Source organism: Phasianus colchicus, chromosome Z (genome assembly GCF_987193195.1).
Source record: "Phasianus colchicus chromosome Z, bPhaCol1.hap1.1, whole genome shotgun sequence".
Lineage (NCBI taxonomy): Eukaryota > Metazoa > Chordata > Aves > Galliformes > Phasianidae > Phasianus > Phasianus colchicus.
The window spans coordinates 37,031,618-37,046,531 of NC_143476.1; the positions used below are offsets into that span (position 1 = coordinate 37,031,618).

Below are 14,914 nucleotides of genomic sequence, written 5' to 3' on the forward strand. Positions count from 1 at the left end.
AAAGGAAGGGAAAATAAAGAGGTATTCAGTGGCACTAAGTGGAAGAAGTGGTTTTTGGCTCTGGTAACCAACAGCCATGAAAGGACACTATAATGGAATCTGCTATGGGTTTCTCTTTGGAACAGCTGCAAGGCGGTTATTTAAATGTATTCATTTACTTCTAGTATTTGGCTGGTAGAATCCTCTGCTGGCAAAAGCAAAGAGAGTGATGAATTTTGTTGTTTTCTTGTTTTAAGCATTTCTGAAGCACTGTTGGAAGTCCCTATTTCATTAAACAAGTAAGGCTCACATCATTTCTTCTTCAAAGCTTTTATAGCAGAGTTCATCCCATGCCATTCACAAGAAGATACTAATCACTCCACAGAGTAAATTGCTCTGTTTAGATCACCACTTGTTGTGCTTCCTTTTTGCAAAACGCAAAGCCCTCAGGGATACTAAATGTTTCCTGCAGGCTGCTTTAACTTTCTGCTTCTGTGTATTATCAGACCAATCAGGTTTCTGTTATCTTTCTGCACATACAGAGCTGAAGCATGAAGTTGTTAGATCTGCAAAAAACTTCTCAAACTTAAAAAACCAGAAAGTTTTGTAATTTTGCTGTTTCTCCTTCTTAAGGAATGAAACAGCTTATGTCTCATTTGAAATCAATAGATTCAGCCTTACAATAAAAAAAACTCCATCACAAAAAAAAAAAAAAAAAAAAAAAAAAAAAAGTTAACTATGGCAATTTTTCTTTTAATTGATTCTTTGATATATAGGGAGTGCTGTCCTAGGACCATTTTCTGTTCCAGACCTCAGCTGCGGACACTCAAACAACCCTGAAACAACTTTATTTATCCTTCAATTTAAACATGGACAAGATGCATTAAGTGCTTAATGCTGGAGGGGGAAAGAAGGTTGAAGCAAAGCTTCAGAGAGACAGCAGAGTGTGGGAGAATATCAAGAGACATTCGTGTGGAAAACAAGTGTTGCTTCAGTAGAGGCTTGTAGAGATGCATCAAAAAGTCCCTTCCTGTGCTGACAGACTGGCAATAAGAAAGTAGTAGCAATGTTATACCTGGTATTAAGAACTTTCAAAACCTTTCCAAAATCTGAGCCTTTTTGTTGACTCAGAAAACAAATCACATGAAAAATACCAATTTCAATTATATTAGCAAAAACTTCCCATTGCGTTGTCACCATAAGCATCTGTACAATCAAGCCTAAGCCAAAACCTGTCAGAGTGGGCTCTGGACTACAAAAAGCATTGCTGAGGTCTCTGGGATTATCCCGTGTGGTATCAGCCTATTCTTGCTTGTCCTTGGCACATAAAGGGCTGATAACAATCAAAGGAGTATTTGCTTCTGTGATGAGTACATATATACCTATTTCTAATGTAAAGTGTCCAAATGAAAGGAAACTAACTGTCCTGGTAACACTAAAGGAAAAAATTCATGCTAAAAGATTTAAAAAAAAAAAAAAAAAGAAAGAAACTTTCAAGTAAAGTGGCAAAACACTTTTTTTTTTTTTTTAATAATAATAAATGAGATGCCATCTAGCTCATGTAGAAAGCATGCAAGGCTATTTCCAAGTTGTTTTATTTTTTTTTATCTTTAAAACATTAGCCCCTAAATATCTTCTGCAGCTGACTGTGGTATCTACTCAGTTTTAAAAGGAAAAATAATGTGCTGCAGAAAAAAAATAGTATTCTAACAAATGTACATTTTCCTAAACAATAACCAAAGCTCATTTTAATGCTCATTTAGCACAAATGCTAAAGGCAAGCCTATTCACTAGGAAAATGCTTCATCTCAGTAATTCTATCTAATTATTTTCCCCTTAAGATATGTTATAATGCCCTTTTCTGTTAAAAAAATATTCCTCACCCTCAGCAACACAAGTCTCCAGGCTATTTTTTGGAGCCATTTCTCCTTTACATAGGTTAAAGCCCTGTAAACCATCATATCCACATGGCTTACTGAAATCTGTGGGGAATTCACATATGCACTTATATCCTCCCATGTGGATATGATCTGTGAAATTAGAATCTGCTTTTACAATAAGAGGTTCAGAGACATAGTATTTTACAATCTACACTGAGATATCACTCTTTCCTTTGCTTCCTGTTGCCATTTTGTTTTTGCTCTCAAGTCAAATTCTATGGAAGTATGGCCTCTGAAACCTGGACATGGAAGGGAGAGCCATAGAATCATAGAATCACCAAGATTGGAAAAGACCTCTAAGATCAGCCAGTCCAACTGCTCACCTATCACTAGTATTTCCAACTAAACCCATCTTTGTTACCAGCCAATGTCTAACATAATCTATATTTAGATTATACTTTTTGCCTCTTGTCTTTGGTCTAGAGATCCAAATCCTGTGCAAGGTACAGTCAGCAGAAAGTCCCTGCACAAAGCATGCATTTATGGTAAATGTAACAGAACTGTGACCATACGGTTTAGAAAGCTATTTTCAATCAAACCCTTAAAAAGTGATAGCTTTTCTCCCACTCGTTCTTACACTACAGTTGACCTTATGTTCTCTTCACAAAGGCATTTATCCTGAACAGCAACCCCTGAACAGTAGCACACATTTCCTACAAGCGAAGAAGCTTCTGAAAAGAGAATGCATGGAAACAGTGGTGCAGGTGCCTTTCAGAGCATGCAGGAGATGGTCTGGGAGAGACTTAGTTCTGGAAACCAGAAGAGTGCATCAGTGGCCAAGCACCCTGCCACACAGCCATACAGGATCTCCTTCCTGCCAGATGTCCTGACCTGCTGCAAAGAGACAGAATCCTTCTCTAACCCTAATACGAATTTGAAAAGCAACAAGAATAGTTTTAAAATGTACCAGTTCTTAATCTGAAATCCAGGAGGAAAAGGAGCACAAATAATTCTACCTAAAAAAGATTTCGGTTTTAGCTCCACCACCCATTAGTAAGTTTTTTGCAGCTTCTCAGAGGTCCAGGGATCTCTGCAGACTGCTGCATTCCTCAGTGCTCACTGCTAAGAGATTCAGTTCTCCCGAGTCAAAAGATCTTTAGCAAAAGGAAAAAAAAGAAAAAAAAAAATGTTATATTGCCAATTTTCTGAGGTATCACCTAACTTAACCAGTTGTGGTTTGATGTTCAGTAAAGTACATACCCTTAAAAGTTTTAAGTTCCAACAGACACCTGGGTCTCAAGTCAGAGGGACTTTCCAAGATGAAACCTTCAGTGGTACTAACATCTCCTTTTCTGTTTGTAGTATTTACTTCACTAACAGGAAAAATTATGTGGTGTTCAGTGCATGGAGCTGAAGAAATCACTTAGGTATTTATAAATATCACGTCTTAATCACGCACTTTGACTCATGAAAGTAAGATTAGTAATTGTTAGTAATTGTAAGTATATTATTAATTTTATTGCTGTTTTTGGCTTAAAACCTTAGTTCTCCTGATAAGAGCACTGAACCTGAAATTTCCTGTGGTTTTATTCCAAGTGAACCCCATTGTGACCTTATTCTACTGTGTATTCATTATGCACAGTAAAATCAAACCATATGGCAGGGAACACCTACGTGGAAACAATAAAGATCATAATATGCCGTATCTTTTCTTCTACAAATAGCAGTATAACGCAGTGTCATGCCTCAAGGTATAACAACATTCTTAGCAAATGATGAGTGTTTTTAATACAATGTTTCAGGGAAAATTCCCTCAATGACTCAAAACTGAGAGAGAGAAAAAAAAAGCAGGGATTCAATGGAGAAATAAAAAAGAGGTTCAGACAGCTTGGCTGCCTGTGTTTCACTGTGATCTCCTCACCTCGATCACCTCAGGCTGCGACATCATGGAGGATGGCACCAAATCGGTGGGGATATCCATTTTAGCTCAGAATGTTCCCGTTGTCCTTGCACCCTTCCTCTGCAGCCACAAACTTCTGGTAAGAACACAGAGATGCCTCCTCAAATCCCGGTCATGCTGGCATTTGCTCCTGGCAAGAAGAAAAAATATGGTTGAGAATAGCACGAGAGCTGGGTATGCAGTCAACACCCAAGCCCACGAGCTGCTGCAAAACTAGCCTGGGAGTTTGTACAACCCAACTGGCTCACACGGCCATTTATAGTAGACTCACAGGAGGAGTTTCAAAGGGTACCATGTAATTTAGTCCAGAGCAGCAAAATAATTCACTTGACCACACAAACTAGAACTCACAGAAACTGCACACAAAGAAGTGTGTAGACCCTGCACACATTTCTAAGCAAAGATGTCACTTGAGAGTGCTACATTAACAGTAATATTTTTTCTCCACTGCGAGGAACAAAAGGAAAACCTCACACAAGATTACCCTCAGGTTCTCAACTGCTATGTCTTACATTTCAGTGATCACAAACATTCTTCAACTTAAGGATTATGACAAACTTATTGTAGGTGAATTTCAGCCATACTTATTCTTTCTGGCAGATATGTACTGTGGGTGAATATACTGAACTGGTGTGAAGACTGATGAGATGATACAACAAAGCAAGTTATTTTCTTAGCTATCATGTTTATCAAGGCTTAGATCAGCTTCAGTATATGTATCTATTCCTATATGCAAAGGAAACCAAACAAAAAGGTGGAAAACTGCAAATGGCCACGAAATCATACCCTCTTAAAAATTCCAGACTTTTGCTTCTGCAGCTATTAATTTTTTTCCACAGTTATGCAAGACGTACACAATACAGCCCACAGACTAGCCACCAGAAAGGATTTGGGAGAAAGATCTATTGCTCATAGCATCTACCACTTCCTAGTTCGTAAGTCATGGTGGAAAACCACCCCCGCAAAGCATAGTCAGCCTTCATCAAATACACCTAAAATGAACCCTGATCTAACTGGTATTATTCAAACTCAGACCATGGTGCAAGCACACAGCCAAAGCTAGCAGCTTTCCTGGCCTTTGGTCCCTTTTCTCAAAGCCAGCCCATACTTACACAGCCGAGACAGAGCAGATAAGCCGCACTCCACATGCTCTTATGAGCTGATTTTGTCTTTTTGTGTACCCATGTGTCCAAACTCAGCCTTCACACAGCACCGTGGAAATTACTCCTCCTTCTCCAAAAGCATTATCTTCAAATGCCTGCTTCACATTTCAACACATCCCAGCATGCCTGACATCACTTGTAGCTGCCTGGCTCGTCTTCCAAGCTCTAGGATCATTTTTCCCATCTTTATATAGCTTTCCAGTGACCCCTATTCCTTCTTACTCATCTCTTGCTAGCAGCCTTTCATTCTTTCCACTCCTTGCTCCAAATTTTTACTACTATGCTCATGCAGAGGACAGAAAATGGAGATTTAACATTCCTCCAAGAAAACCTTCACTGGGAATCAAAGAACCACGAAGCAGATCTTCTAGGCTTCCCACTTCCATTTCAAAACAGACTTTTGGTCTATTTTCTGAAATTCACTGATTTTTATCTCTGTGCCTGACAGATGAAGGAAATATCATTATAATGTCACAGAATCACAGAATGGCCAGGGTTGGAAGGGACCCTCATGAAACTCCAACCCCCCTGCCACATGCAGGGCCACCAACCTCCCCATTTAATACTAGACCAGGCTGCTCAGGACCACATCCAATCTGGCCTCGAACACTTCCAGGGGTGGGGCATCCACAACCTCTCTGGCAGCCTGTTCCAGCACCTCACCACTCTCAAGTAAAGAGCTTGCCCCTGACATCCAACCTAAATCTTCCCTCCCTCAACTTAAAACCATTTCCCTTTGTCCTGATGTTATCTACCTTCCAGTCTGTATGGATACCTGGGATTCCTCCAGCCTAAGTGCAAAACCTTGCACTTTGCTGTACTGAACCTCATCAGGTTCACCCGGGTCCACCTTTCAAGCCCATCAAGGTCCCTCTGAATGACATCCCTTCCTTCAACCGTGTCAACTGCACCACTCAGCTTGGTATCGTCAGCAAACTTGCTGAGGGTGCACTCAATTCCATCATCAGTGTCACTGATAAAGATGTTAAAGAGCACCGGTCCCAAGACAGACCCCTGGGGGACGCCGCTCGTTACCGGCCTCCACCTGGACACAGAGCCATTAATCACCACCCTCTGTCTGCAGACTTTCAACCAATTCCTTATCCATCAAGCAGTCTACCCATCAAATCCACATCCCTCCAATTTGGAGATAAGGATGTGATGGGGGACCGTGTCAAAAGCCTTGCTCAAGTCCAGGTAAACGACATTGGTCGCTTTCCCCTTGTTCAGCGATGCCGTCACTCCATCATAGAAGGCCACCAGATTGGTTAAGCATGACCTTTCCCTGGTGAAGCTGTGCTGGTTGTCTCAGATCACACGCTGATTCCTCATGTGATCAAGCATGTCATCCAGGAGGATCTGTTCCATGATCTTCCAGGCACCGAGGTGAGGCTCATCAGTTCCCAGGGTCCTCCTTGCTCCTTTCTTGTAAATGGGAGTGACGTGACCCTTCAACTTGAAAATGCTGCCATTCTGACTTAGGGAAGTTTTGCTATTTGAACAAGAAGAGAGTGACTTCCAGTAAAACTCCATCAATAGCCTCAAGGTCATCAGCTGCAAGAGATCATCACAAATCTAACTCAAATAACACCTCATTAGAACCTCTGTTTCTACCCTTCTTAAAACATGCTAAAGAGTAGCAACGACCCTGCATATGCCTTAGAGCAGCTCACAGCTTGTTCCTATATTCTCCTTTCTTGCTCCAGAAATGTTGGAGAACAAAATACACTATACATGATGCAGACTTCAGAGAGGACTATCTTGAACAAAATCAGGCGTATGCTCAGAATCCTGCTTGCCAGCAGGATTGATAAAATTATTTTATCAGGGATTACCACAGAACAGAAGAGAAAAAGTAAAAAAAAAAAATAAAAATCTTAAACCTGTCTGGCCTTTAACTAGCTCCAGGTACTACACCAAGAACAGAGAAAGCCTAATCTTGTACTAGACCCCAAGTACTTCAACACAGACAAAAGGAAAATCTGCTGTCTGCAGTCACTTTTCAGTATCTCTCCAGGAAACCAAAAGCACTGATCAGTGAAAAACACTTTGGTGTGACCATTTTGTGTACCCACCTAGTTGCATTTTCAATGTATGCACTGCACTATCCCTCCTTTAGGCAGGAAAAGGAGGACTCTTCTGCACACATCTTGCACGGCAAAAGGTGCCTCCAACTGGTACAATTAAAAGCATGCAGGATGCAAAAGATTAAAGCAAAGCAGGGTTCGCCATACTGGAGCTACTTGACCTCCTGAGCATAAGGTATGTGGTGATGAGGACTTTATGCCAAACAGTTATGCTCCTAAAAGCATTCCTACTGAAAATGGATCAGACTGTACAAAGGGACTTTCCCCCTGCCCCCAACCCACCCCAGCTCCTTCAGCAGTAACAAAATGCAAAGGGGACTCTGCTTTCACAGCAAACAAAGGTGGCTCCTAACCTAATACCCGTGTGAGCTCTGGGTGCAGCCTCCTGTTTTTCAAGAACTGCAAATAAAGGCAACAGGATCTCCCAATGAACTCCACTCAGGAGCATTGTGGCAAAAATATAATCTCTGCTAAAAAGGAAGTCCAAAACACAAAAGCACAGGAGTAGCTTCTTACTAATGAGGTTTTGGTGGTTTACTGCCCACAACACTGAAAAAAATTCCCCAAATCTGGAAACAGCTTCCCACATATCAGTCCCAAACACTGGAATTGGAAGCACTGTATGCAATAGTTGTCTATGTTGTCTTCTCTTGATAGGTGCTGCTGTCTTTGCTGATGCCGAGAGAACTACAAAGTGGGGAAAGACATGCAACATTTACTTTAAAATCAGTAAAATGAAAGCTACTGAACTCCAACAAATAGAATTTCACCATAAATATGACATGTAGGAAGTCATTTATGGTAACACACTGTGTTTTAAAAATTGCTGACACCTGAAAGAGTAACACCTATCTAATGCATGGACCAATGATCTTACCAAATGAAAATGTGTCTCTTAAACACATTATGATTAAACATCATAATTTCTGGATCACCCATCTGAGAACGCAGAAAAGAAGAGCAGTGTAGTTCTGTCATTACTTTAAGTAGTTAGGAGAAATGCAATTACATACCAGAGAAACACTGATTGAGCTACTTCTGAAATATCCACTGCAATGACAAAAATAATTATCCTATTTTTTGCAAAGACCTTCAAAAAAAGCCAGCTGTGTTTTCAGAATTTGGGTCTGCCTCCTGTGTTGGTTCATATCAGATTTTTGGCACTGTTACAGTTGTTCAGCCTTGACACTTATCACAGTATCCTTTCCTACCACTGCCTCTCTCCACAGACTTCAAGTTTCTGGATTAGGTGACTCAAGACATACTGATTCAGCATGATCTTGAAGCTACTGTATTTGGCTCAGCTAAACAAGGCTTCTCTCCCTGTCCATCTCTAGTGAATAAAAGCCTAACTTGCGGTTGTAAAGAAGACAAATTTAAGTACTAATTGACCCCAGATGGCTAGGAAAGTCAAGGAAAATAAAACAAAAAAATGAAGTAACTTTTAGAAAGGCAAGATTAGAAAAAGATCTGATACATGGGGTTTCACTTCCAGATGTCGCTCCAGAGACATTCCACATTTCACATGGCATTCTCTGACTTGCCATCCAAAGAGCCATCATCTGGCATCGCTCACCTCCAGCAGCCTCCTTTGCCACGCAACTCTTGCCTATAAGGTTGAGCATGTTCAACACACAAATAAAAGCATGTCTATCCCACAACAGCCTTATGAGACAAGAAAACACAGAAACCTGGTCCAGGGAATGGCTGTAACGATCACCGACCTATCTACTGCTTCACCACACCACTTGTTTAAGTGATGGCAATAGCATGACCCACCTCATGAGGAAGCTTTGCCACTCAAGCATTTTCAGGGAAAGTATCTAGGGAAGAGACAGGTCATGCTGCTCCCTGCGCTTTGCAAGGTCTTCATATCCAACAGACTGAGCCAAATCTTGCACAATGTATTTGCACCAGCAGGGTTGGTTTGATATTACCACACTTAATACTTCACTGCCTGTCTATAGTCCACAGTCTATGGAGGGCTTGTGATTTCTCCATCTCATACAGATGGAATAGCCAGTAGTAACACAACCCTTCCAGCCTCTTGTCTTTTAGTTTACAAAAATATTGTTTTCCTCTTAAAAAAAAAAAATAAATAAAGAAGGAAAGGGAGAATGATTTTACAATGAAAACACGAATTTTTTGTTACCTACTATGGATTCATGGAGTTGTTGCTTCCCTCTACAATAATTTCACTCAGCGAACAAAGGAAACAATAGATACGCTCTCTGGTACATTAAATAAAAATGAAAGACAGAAATTTCATTTCAATTTCATGCTTCTAAGAAAAAAGAAGACACTGCACTGTTATTCTTTCCTTTACTATAGTGACTGCTAGGAACAATTGCAAAAATTCAGGCCTTCTTTTGCACGTTGTAAGGCATTAGATCCTCTGCCTAAAATAAAGTTGTTCCTTCTTTTAAGTCCTTGTTATTTTATGCCTTTACCACCTCTGATACTGGTACTTCGAATAGCAGATGTGCAGATTCATTTACATCTATGTAATTTTCTTCCTTTAAACTATTCAGACATTCACAGTAACTTTTTGAACTTATTACAGAACCACAGAATGGCTTAGGCTGGAAGTGATCTTAAAGATCATTCAGTTCCAACTGCCTGCTTCAGGGCTGGTTGCCACCCAGCAGGTCAGGTTACAACAGGGCCCATCCAACCTGGCCTGGAGCATCTCCAGAGATGGAGGACCCACAGCTTCTCTGGGCAGCTGTGTCAGTGCCTCACCACCCTCTGAGTGAAGAATTTTATCCTAACATCTCACCTAGAACTTCCTTCTTTTAGTTTAAAGCCACCCCCCCCTTTTCCTATCACTACCAGACTGTAGAAAGTCAGCTCCCTCCTGCCTGTAAGCTCCCTTCAGGCAATGGAAGGTCACAATGAAGTCTCCCCACAGCCTTCTCTTCTCCAAGCTAAACAATCTGAACAAGCTAGCTTCTTCAAACTTCTCACACTTCTCTTCATATACTTTAAAGAAAATAAGAAAAAAGCAGAAAACCTCCAGGATATGCTAACATGACTTCATAAGCAAGCAGAAGTATCAGCAGCAGTGAAACAGTCACCCCAGCAGACTGGCACAGGACAATTCATAACACAGAAATGTAGACAAGAAGTTCTTGGTCACCCTGAAATTCTTGTAGCAAGCTCCAAACTCTGCTCTCAGCAGTGATTTCAGTGAAAACAGCAAACCTTGGTAAACTGCACTGCATTTTTACCCACATTCACCAGTTCTACCGGCTAAAACCAGAGAAAAAGCCATGTGCCATCTCTGTGCCCCGTCACCAAGGACATGCCTCCTCCTTCTCCCATGGTGTGCCTTGCATGGCACATCAGCAAGTGCCTGGTTCTGGCTGGGGACCAGAATGCTGCATCTCACAGTGAGTTCTGCACATGGTTTACTGTGACAAAGGCATCTGCAGAACAAGCTCTGTAAGAGATGGGGAGCTTCACCAAATGGTCCACCAAAGCATACTGACAAGCCAAATTAATTCAAGTGCTTATGACCTCTAAAATGCAATTTCCTTTCATTTCTGTCTTCTCCTTCTGCTCCTGGACATGTTTTATCTGCAAATGAAGATCACCCCCATGACCCACATTAACTTGCTTGGTGATTAAAATCATACTAAGTTAATAGCTATGATTCCATATTAAATAAAAGAAGCAGAACATTAAAATAATAATAAAAAATAGAGTTAGTTTCTGGATAGATGCTGTAGCCTCTTGTTGTATTATTACCTTAAATCTTTCTGAACAACCACAGCAAATTTGCTGATCTTTTTCTTCTCAGCAAGACTCTTCCCCTGTGGTCTCCCCTCTTAAATACCTGTTGTCTCAGAGGGGGAATCTCTCCTGCCTTACCCTCAGCAGATGTGTCACTGGTTTAGAAGCCAATACAAAATTAACCATTCCTGTCAGGTTCTGCTTGCCATGTGTGCATTAGAATACATGTTTTACAGCAGTTTTTGCAGCCTAGTTGACACCAGCTTGGCCTGTTCTCCTGATGTCTTTCTCCAACAAACAAGATAAAGGTTGTCTTTGCATCCATCACTCATTACTACAGCAGTAAGTATCAGAGTAATTCTAGTAACGACACTGGCTAAACTGGCTTAATAGCAGTGAACCTGAAATTACACTGCTGGAGTAAAAAATGAGTTTCTCACTAGCAGCATGGAAGGCAAATATCAAGTTCTGATATCACATATGCACTGAGTACACCACAGCAATACTTGCAACCATTCAGCACATCTTCAGATCCAGGGCCATCTAATGGCATGAGTTGCACCCATTACTACTGCTTGTTTAACATTACTCTCACTGTAGCACTGGAGAACTTCTTCTGTCTGTCACTCCTTGTCAGTGGACAGGTTACTTTAAAGAGTAGCACAGCTATCACATCTCACTCATTTATACAGAGAACTTCCAAATGAATGCAGTCACCGAGGAAGTGATTTGTGAGGTTTTACTGAGGGGTCATGGGAATCTAAAAGGGGATTGTCAAACAAAAGGGACAAAGTTGCTCTTTTGGACATTTCTAAGTCCAACTTCACTGTCTATGTGTTCTGTTGTAATTACCTAACATATGGAAACATTCAGGCACAGAGATGGGCAATCTTTACTGCAAAAAATGGAGAATGAAACATACATCGCAGTCTCTTTCCCACTAACATGAGCTCATGTCACTGAAATTGAAACTAGCCCTAAGCACTTGGTCAGAATTTTCAACTCAAAAATAAAGACCTAGAGGAGACTACAAATGCAAAGAATTACTCATTCTGCAGAAGCAAGCAAGACACCCACAGGAAATATGGCAAAGTCTTCCATGCTGCTGTTAGACTATCACACTGTATGGGAGGTAAAAACTGTGTTTCGCATGCACCTAGGCAGGCACAAAGAACAGACTGCAAGATGCTATGTAAATAGCAGCCCATTCCCAAAATGCCATACATATGTTGCCCAAATGGAAACTGGAAATTAATCCATACCCAGGAACATTTTTCCATCAGATCATGGTGGAGAAAGAAACTATTCATTTATTATTAGTAATGAATGGTTAATTCACTTAGGTTTTAAAAGCCATTTATCTGCAGGTGCAATTTAAGAGATGAAATACATTCTTCTGCAGGCTGATTGGGTTAATCCAACAGCGTCAATTTCCCAGATCATGTCTGTTTCCAGAATGTTTAGTGAAGTAATGCACTGTTTGTGCACAAACATTTCCAGAGCAATTATTAAAAAGGGATTTATTTTCCCAACATGACAGAACAGACAAAACACAAAGCAGCTAAATAAAATATCATTAAGGCTTAAAAGGGAAAGAAGGAGGCTGAGAGGAAGTAAGGGAGGGAGATACGCAACAAGAATAATGCTGTATTTCAGATGTTTCAGCGTCATCAAGAAACAACTTGTTAGTAACAGTCTGGCAGTTACAATGGAGTCTTGAGATTGAAAGGCAGAGCAGGGTAGTGCTTTCTTTCTCCTAGTTGGTAATACAATAAAGCAATGGGGTTTTGCAATCAGAGAATCATAGAAATATAGAATTGTTTGAGTTGAAAGGCACCCTTCTGGTCCAACCCCCTGTCATGAGCAGGGAAACCTACAGCTCCACCAGGTGCTTATACCAGCCTGACCTTGAATGTCTCCAGGGTCTGGCAGCTGCCCCCGAGGCAGGGAGCTGGAGGGGCATGGCCAGGGCTCCAGGAATGGGCACAGGATGCCCAGGGTAAGCACCCACTGAAGAACTGCCACAGGAGAACCAGCATGGCCTTTGTGGAAGGAAGCATGGCCTCCAGCAATGAGAGGCCTCCAGCACCCACACTGCCCAGACTGCTGAGGAGCAGGAATACCCCCGGCCTGGGTCACAAGAATGGAGATCCCCTCCTTCTTCTTTTCCTGTGGGCATTGTATGTTTTCTCATTCAGACTTATACAATCTAAGCACTTGTGACATCAACAGGCAAAAAAGCAGAAGGACAGCAACTTACACAAGTTTGGGCCTAGCCTGGGCATTGAACATGTCAAAGCAGAAATCTTTTTACCTGTTCACATTGCTGCTGCTGCTGCTCCATCTTCAGAGTGAAGACTCTTCAACAACTGTCTTGGAAGCAAGTCAGTTCTTCCCAGAGAACTGGGGGTTTTGTTTTTGCTGAGGTCTCTCTATCCAGTACATCAGTTTCTGTGTTTGCATGATGTCTGCTTTGCCTTTTGCAATCACAGTACAGATTCTGCATAATGCATGTACAACCACATCTTAGCTGTCACCAGCAGCAAAAGCTGGTGGTGCATTTGTTGTACACCACCTTGCAGACTGCATGACTGAGAAGAAAGCTTCATGCCACAGCACTTAGCTTCCATGCAGACCAAACTAATCCAAAATAACAACAAACACCACTCTGGGAAATTTAATTTTTACTTGCCCAGCCAGCAGAAAAGCATCTATTAAAAAATACAGATGTAAGATAGTTAACTTACTGAGATAAGATGAAAATGCAGAAATCCAAGAGTGTATTAGTAAAGCAAAAAGAGGAAATAATCTTTTCTACTTTGCTTTCTGCCAACTCACATCCGTACGGCTCAAAGAGTCTTAAAAAGGTTCTGAAGGGGAGCCTGCAGCTGCTTGCAGCTAGAAGAGACTTACACTGAGACTGACTGTCTCAGTCTTACATGTTCAGGAGAATAATACACATATTACCCTTTCCTTATATAAGGAAAAAGATGAAGTTTTCAGCAGATGCTAGAAAGAAAATTGTTTCAAAGCTATTGAAAAAAAAACCTGCTCTTGCTGTCAGCAGGAGCCTTTCACAATACAACAATCAACAGAAGATCTCAAAACTACATCGCTTGCACTCGCAGTTCTGCCCGTGCTTCAGAAAAAATGACATCAGTCAGACCTCTCTGAATAGGGGCTCTGTGGCTAAATAGGGAGAGATCATTGTTCTGGCCTCCAGAATTAATGATATGAGTGCTGCAGGCAGCTGCTAAATCTTTCCATGGACAGCTAAGAGATGGGCCTGGATTGCAGAGAGGTATGTCAGGTAGAGCCTGTGCACCCATGCTGAGCAGCCTCACAAGGTCTGCAAAGACAGGGCTGGGTAGGACCACCCCTTCCTCACCACAAAGCAGTAAAACTCCAGTGTTATTTCTCTTCCACATGCTTCACTCATTTACAGCAGAAAAAGAGGAGCACCGTGCAGCGGCACTCCCTCCAAAAAATTATCTGTTTGTGTAGAGAACGCGTAGGTCGGAGATAAAACTTCCCCGTCATACCACTGAGGCAAGATCAGAGTTCCACCCCATTCCCCCAAAAACCCCAAAAACCATCAAAGATCAATCTGAATACATATGAGAAGGAAAACATTTCCTTTCCACAGATTTGCAATGCAGAAGTTTCAGCAGACCATATACTGCCCTGAAGCTTTTATCTTGCAGGGAAATCTTTTCCATATGCCAATCTGGCTTGACTGCCACCATGCCACATAGCCCTTTGAAGATGACAAAGGCAGGCTGACCACAGCTATGTACTGGGTTCCACCAAAGGGCAGGCAAGTTCAAGTCTGTAATTAACCTGTGCTCTTCTGCCTTTCTCCCTCAGCTACTCTAATGCTGATCTGCAGAAGGGACTTCCAGATGTCTTGCTGAGGCCACCACCAAGGGTCTTCAGAGAGCACATTATTCCTAAAATTGCAAGCTGTTTACTGTTTTTGAAACTGTTTTAGTCCTTTTTTTTTTTTTTCTTTTCTTTTCTTTTGCTGTTGTTTATTCTGGCAAACCAAGAGTCTGATCCTGTGCTCATGAAGTTCAGTGGCAGGCAGGCAGACTCCCGCTTCCCAAGCAT

The 14,914-nt window shown here is 41.5% G+C and overlaps 1 protein-coding gene across 3 annotated transcripts in view; it reads right to left on the bottom strand.

Moving 5' to 3' along the window:
- LPAR1 (lysophosphatidic acid receptor 1) overlaps nt 1-14,914 on the bottom strand; it is a 65,770-nt gene that overhangs the window by 37,169 nt on the left and 13,687 nt on the right. For all 3 annotated transcript variants that reach the window (XM_090130496.1, XM_031608350.2, XM_090130497.1), the window contains exon 2: nt 3,781-3,949. In XM_090130496.1, the coding sequence (XP_089986622.1) occupies nt 3,781-3,840 (60 nt within the window). In that variant the 5' untranslated portion in view covers nt 3,841-3,949. The remainder of the gene's footprint in view (nt 1-3,780; nt 3,950-14,914) is intronic.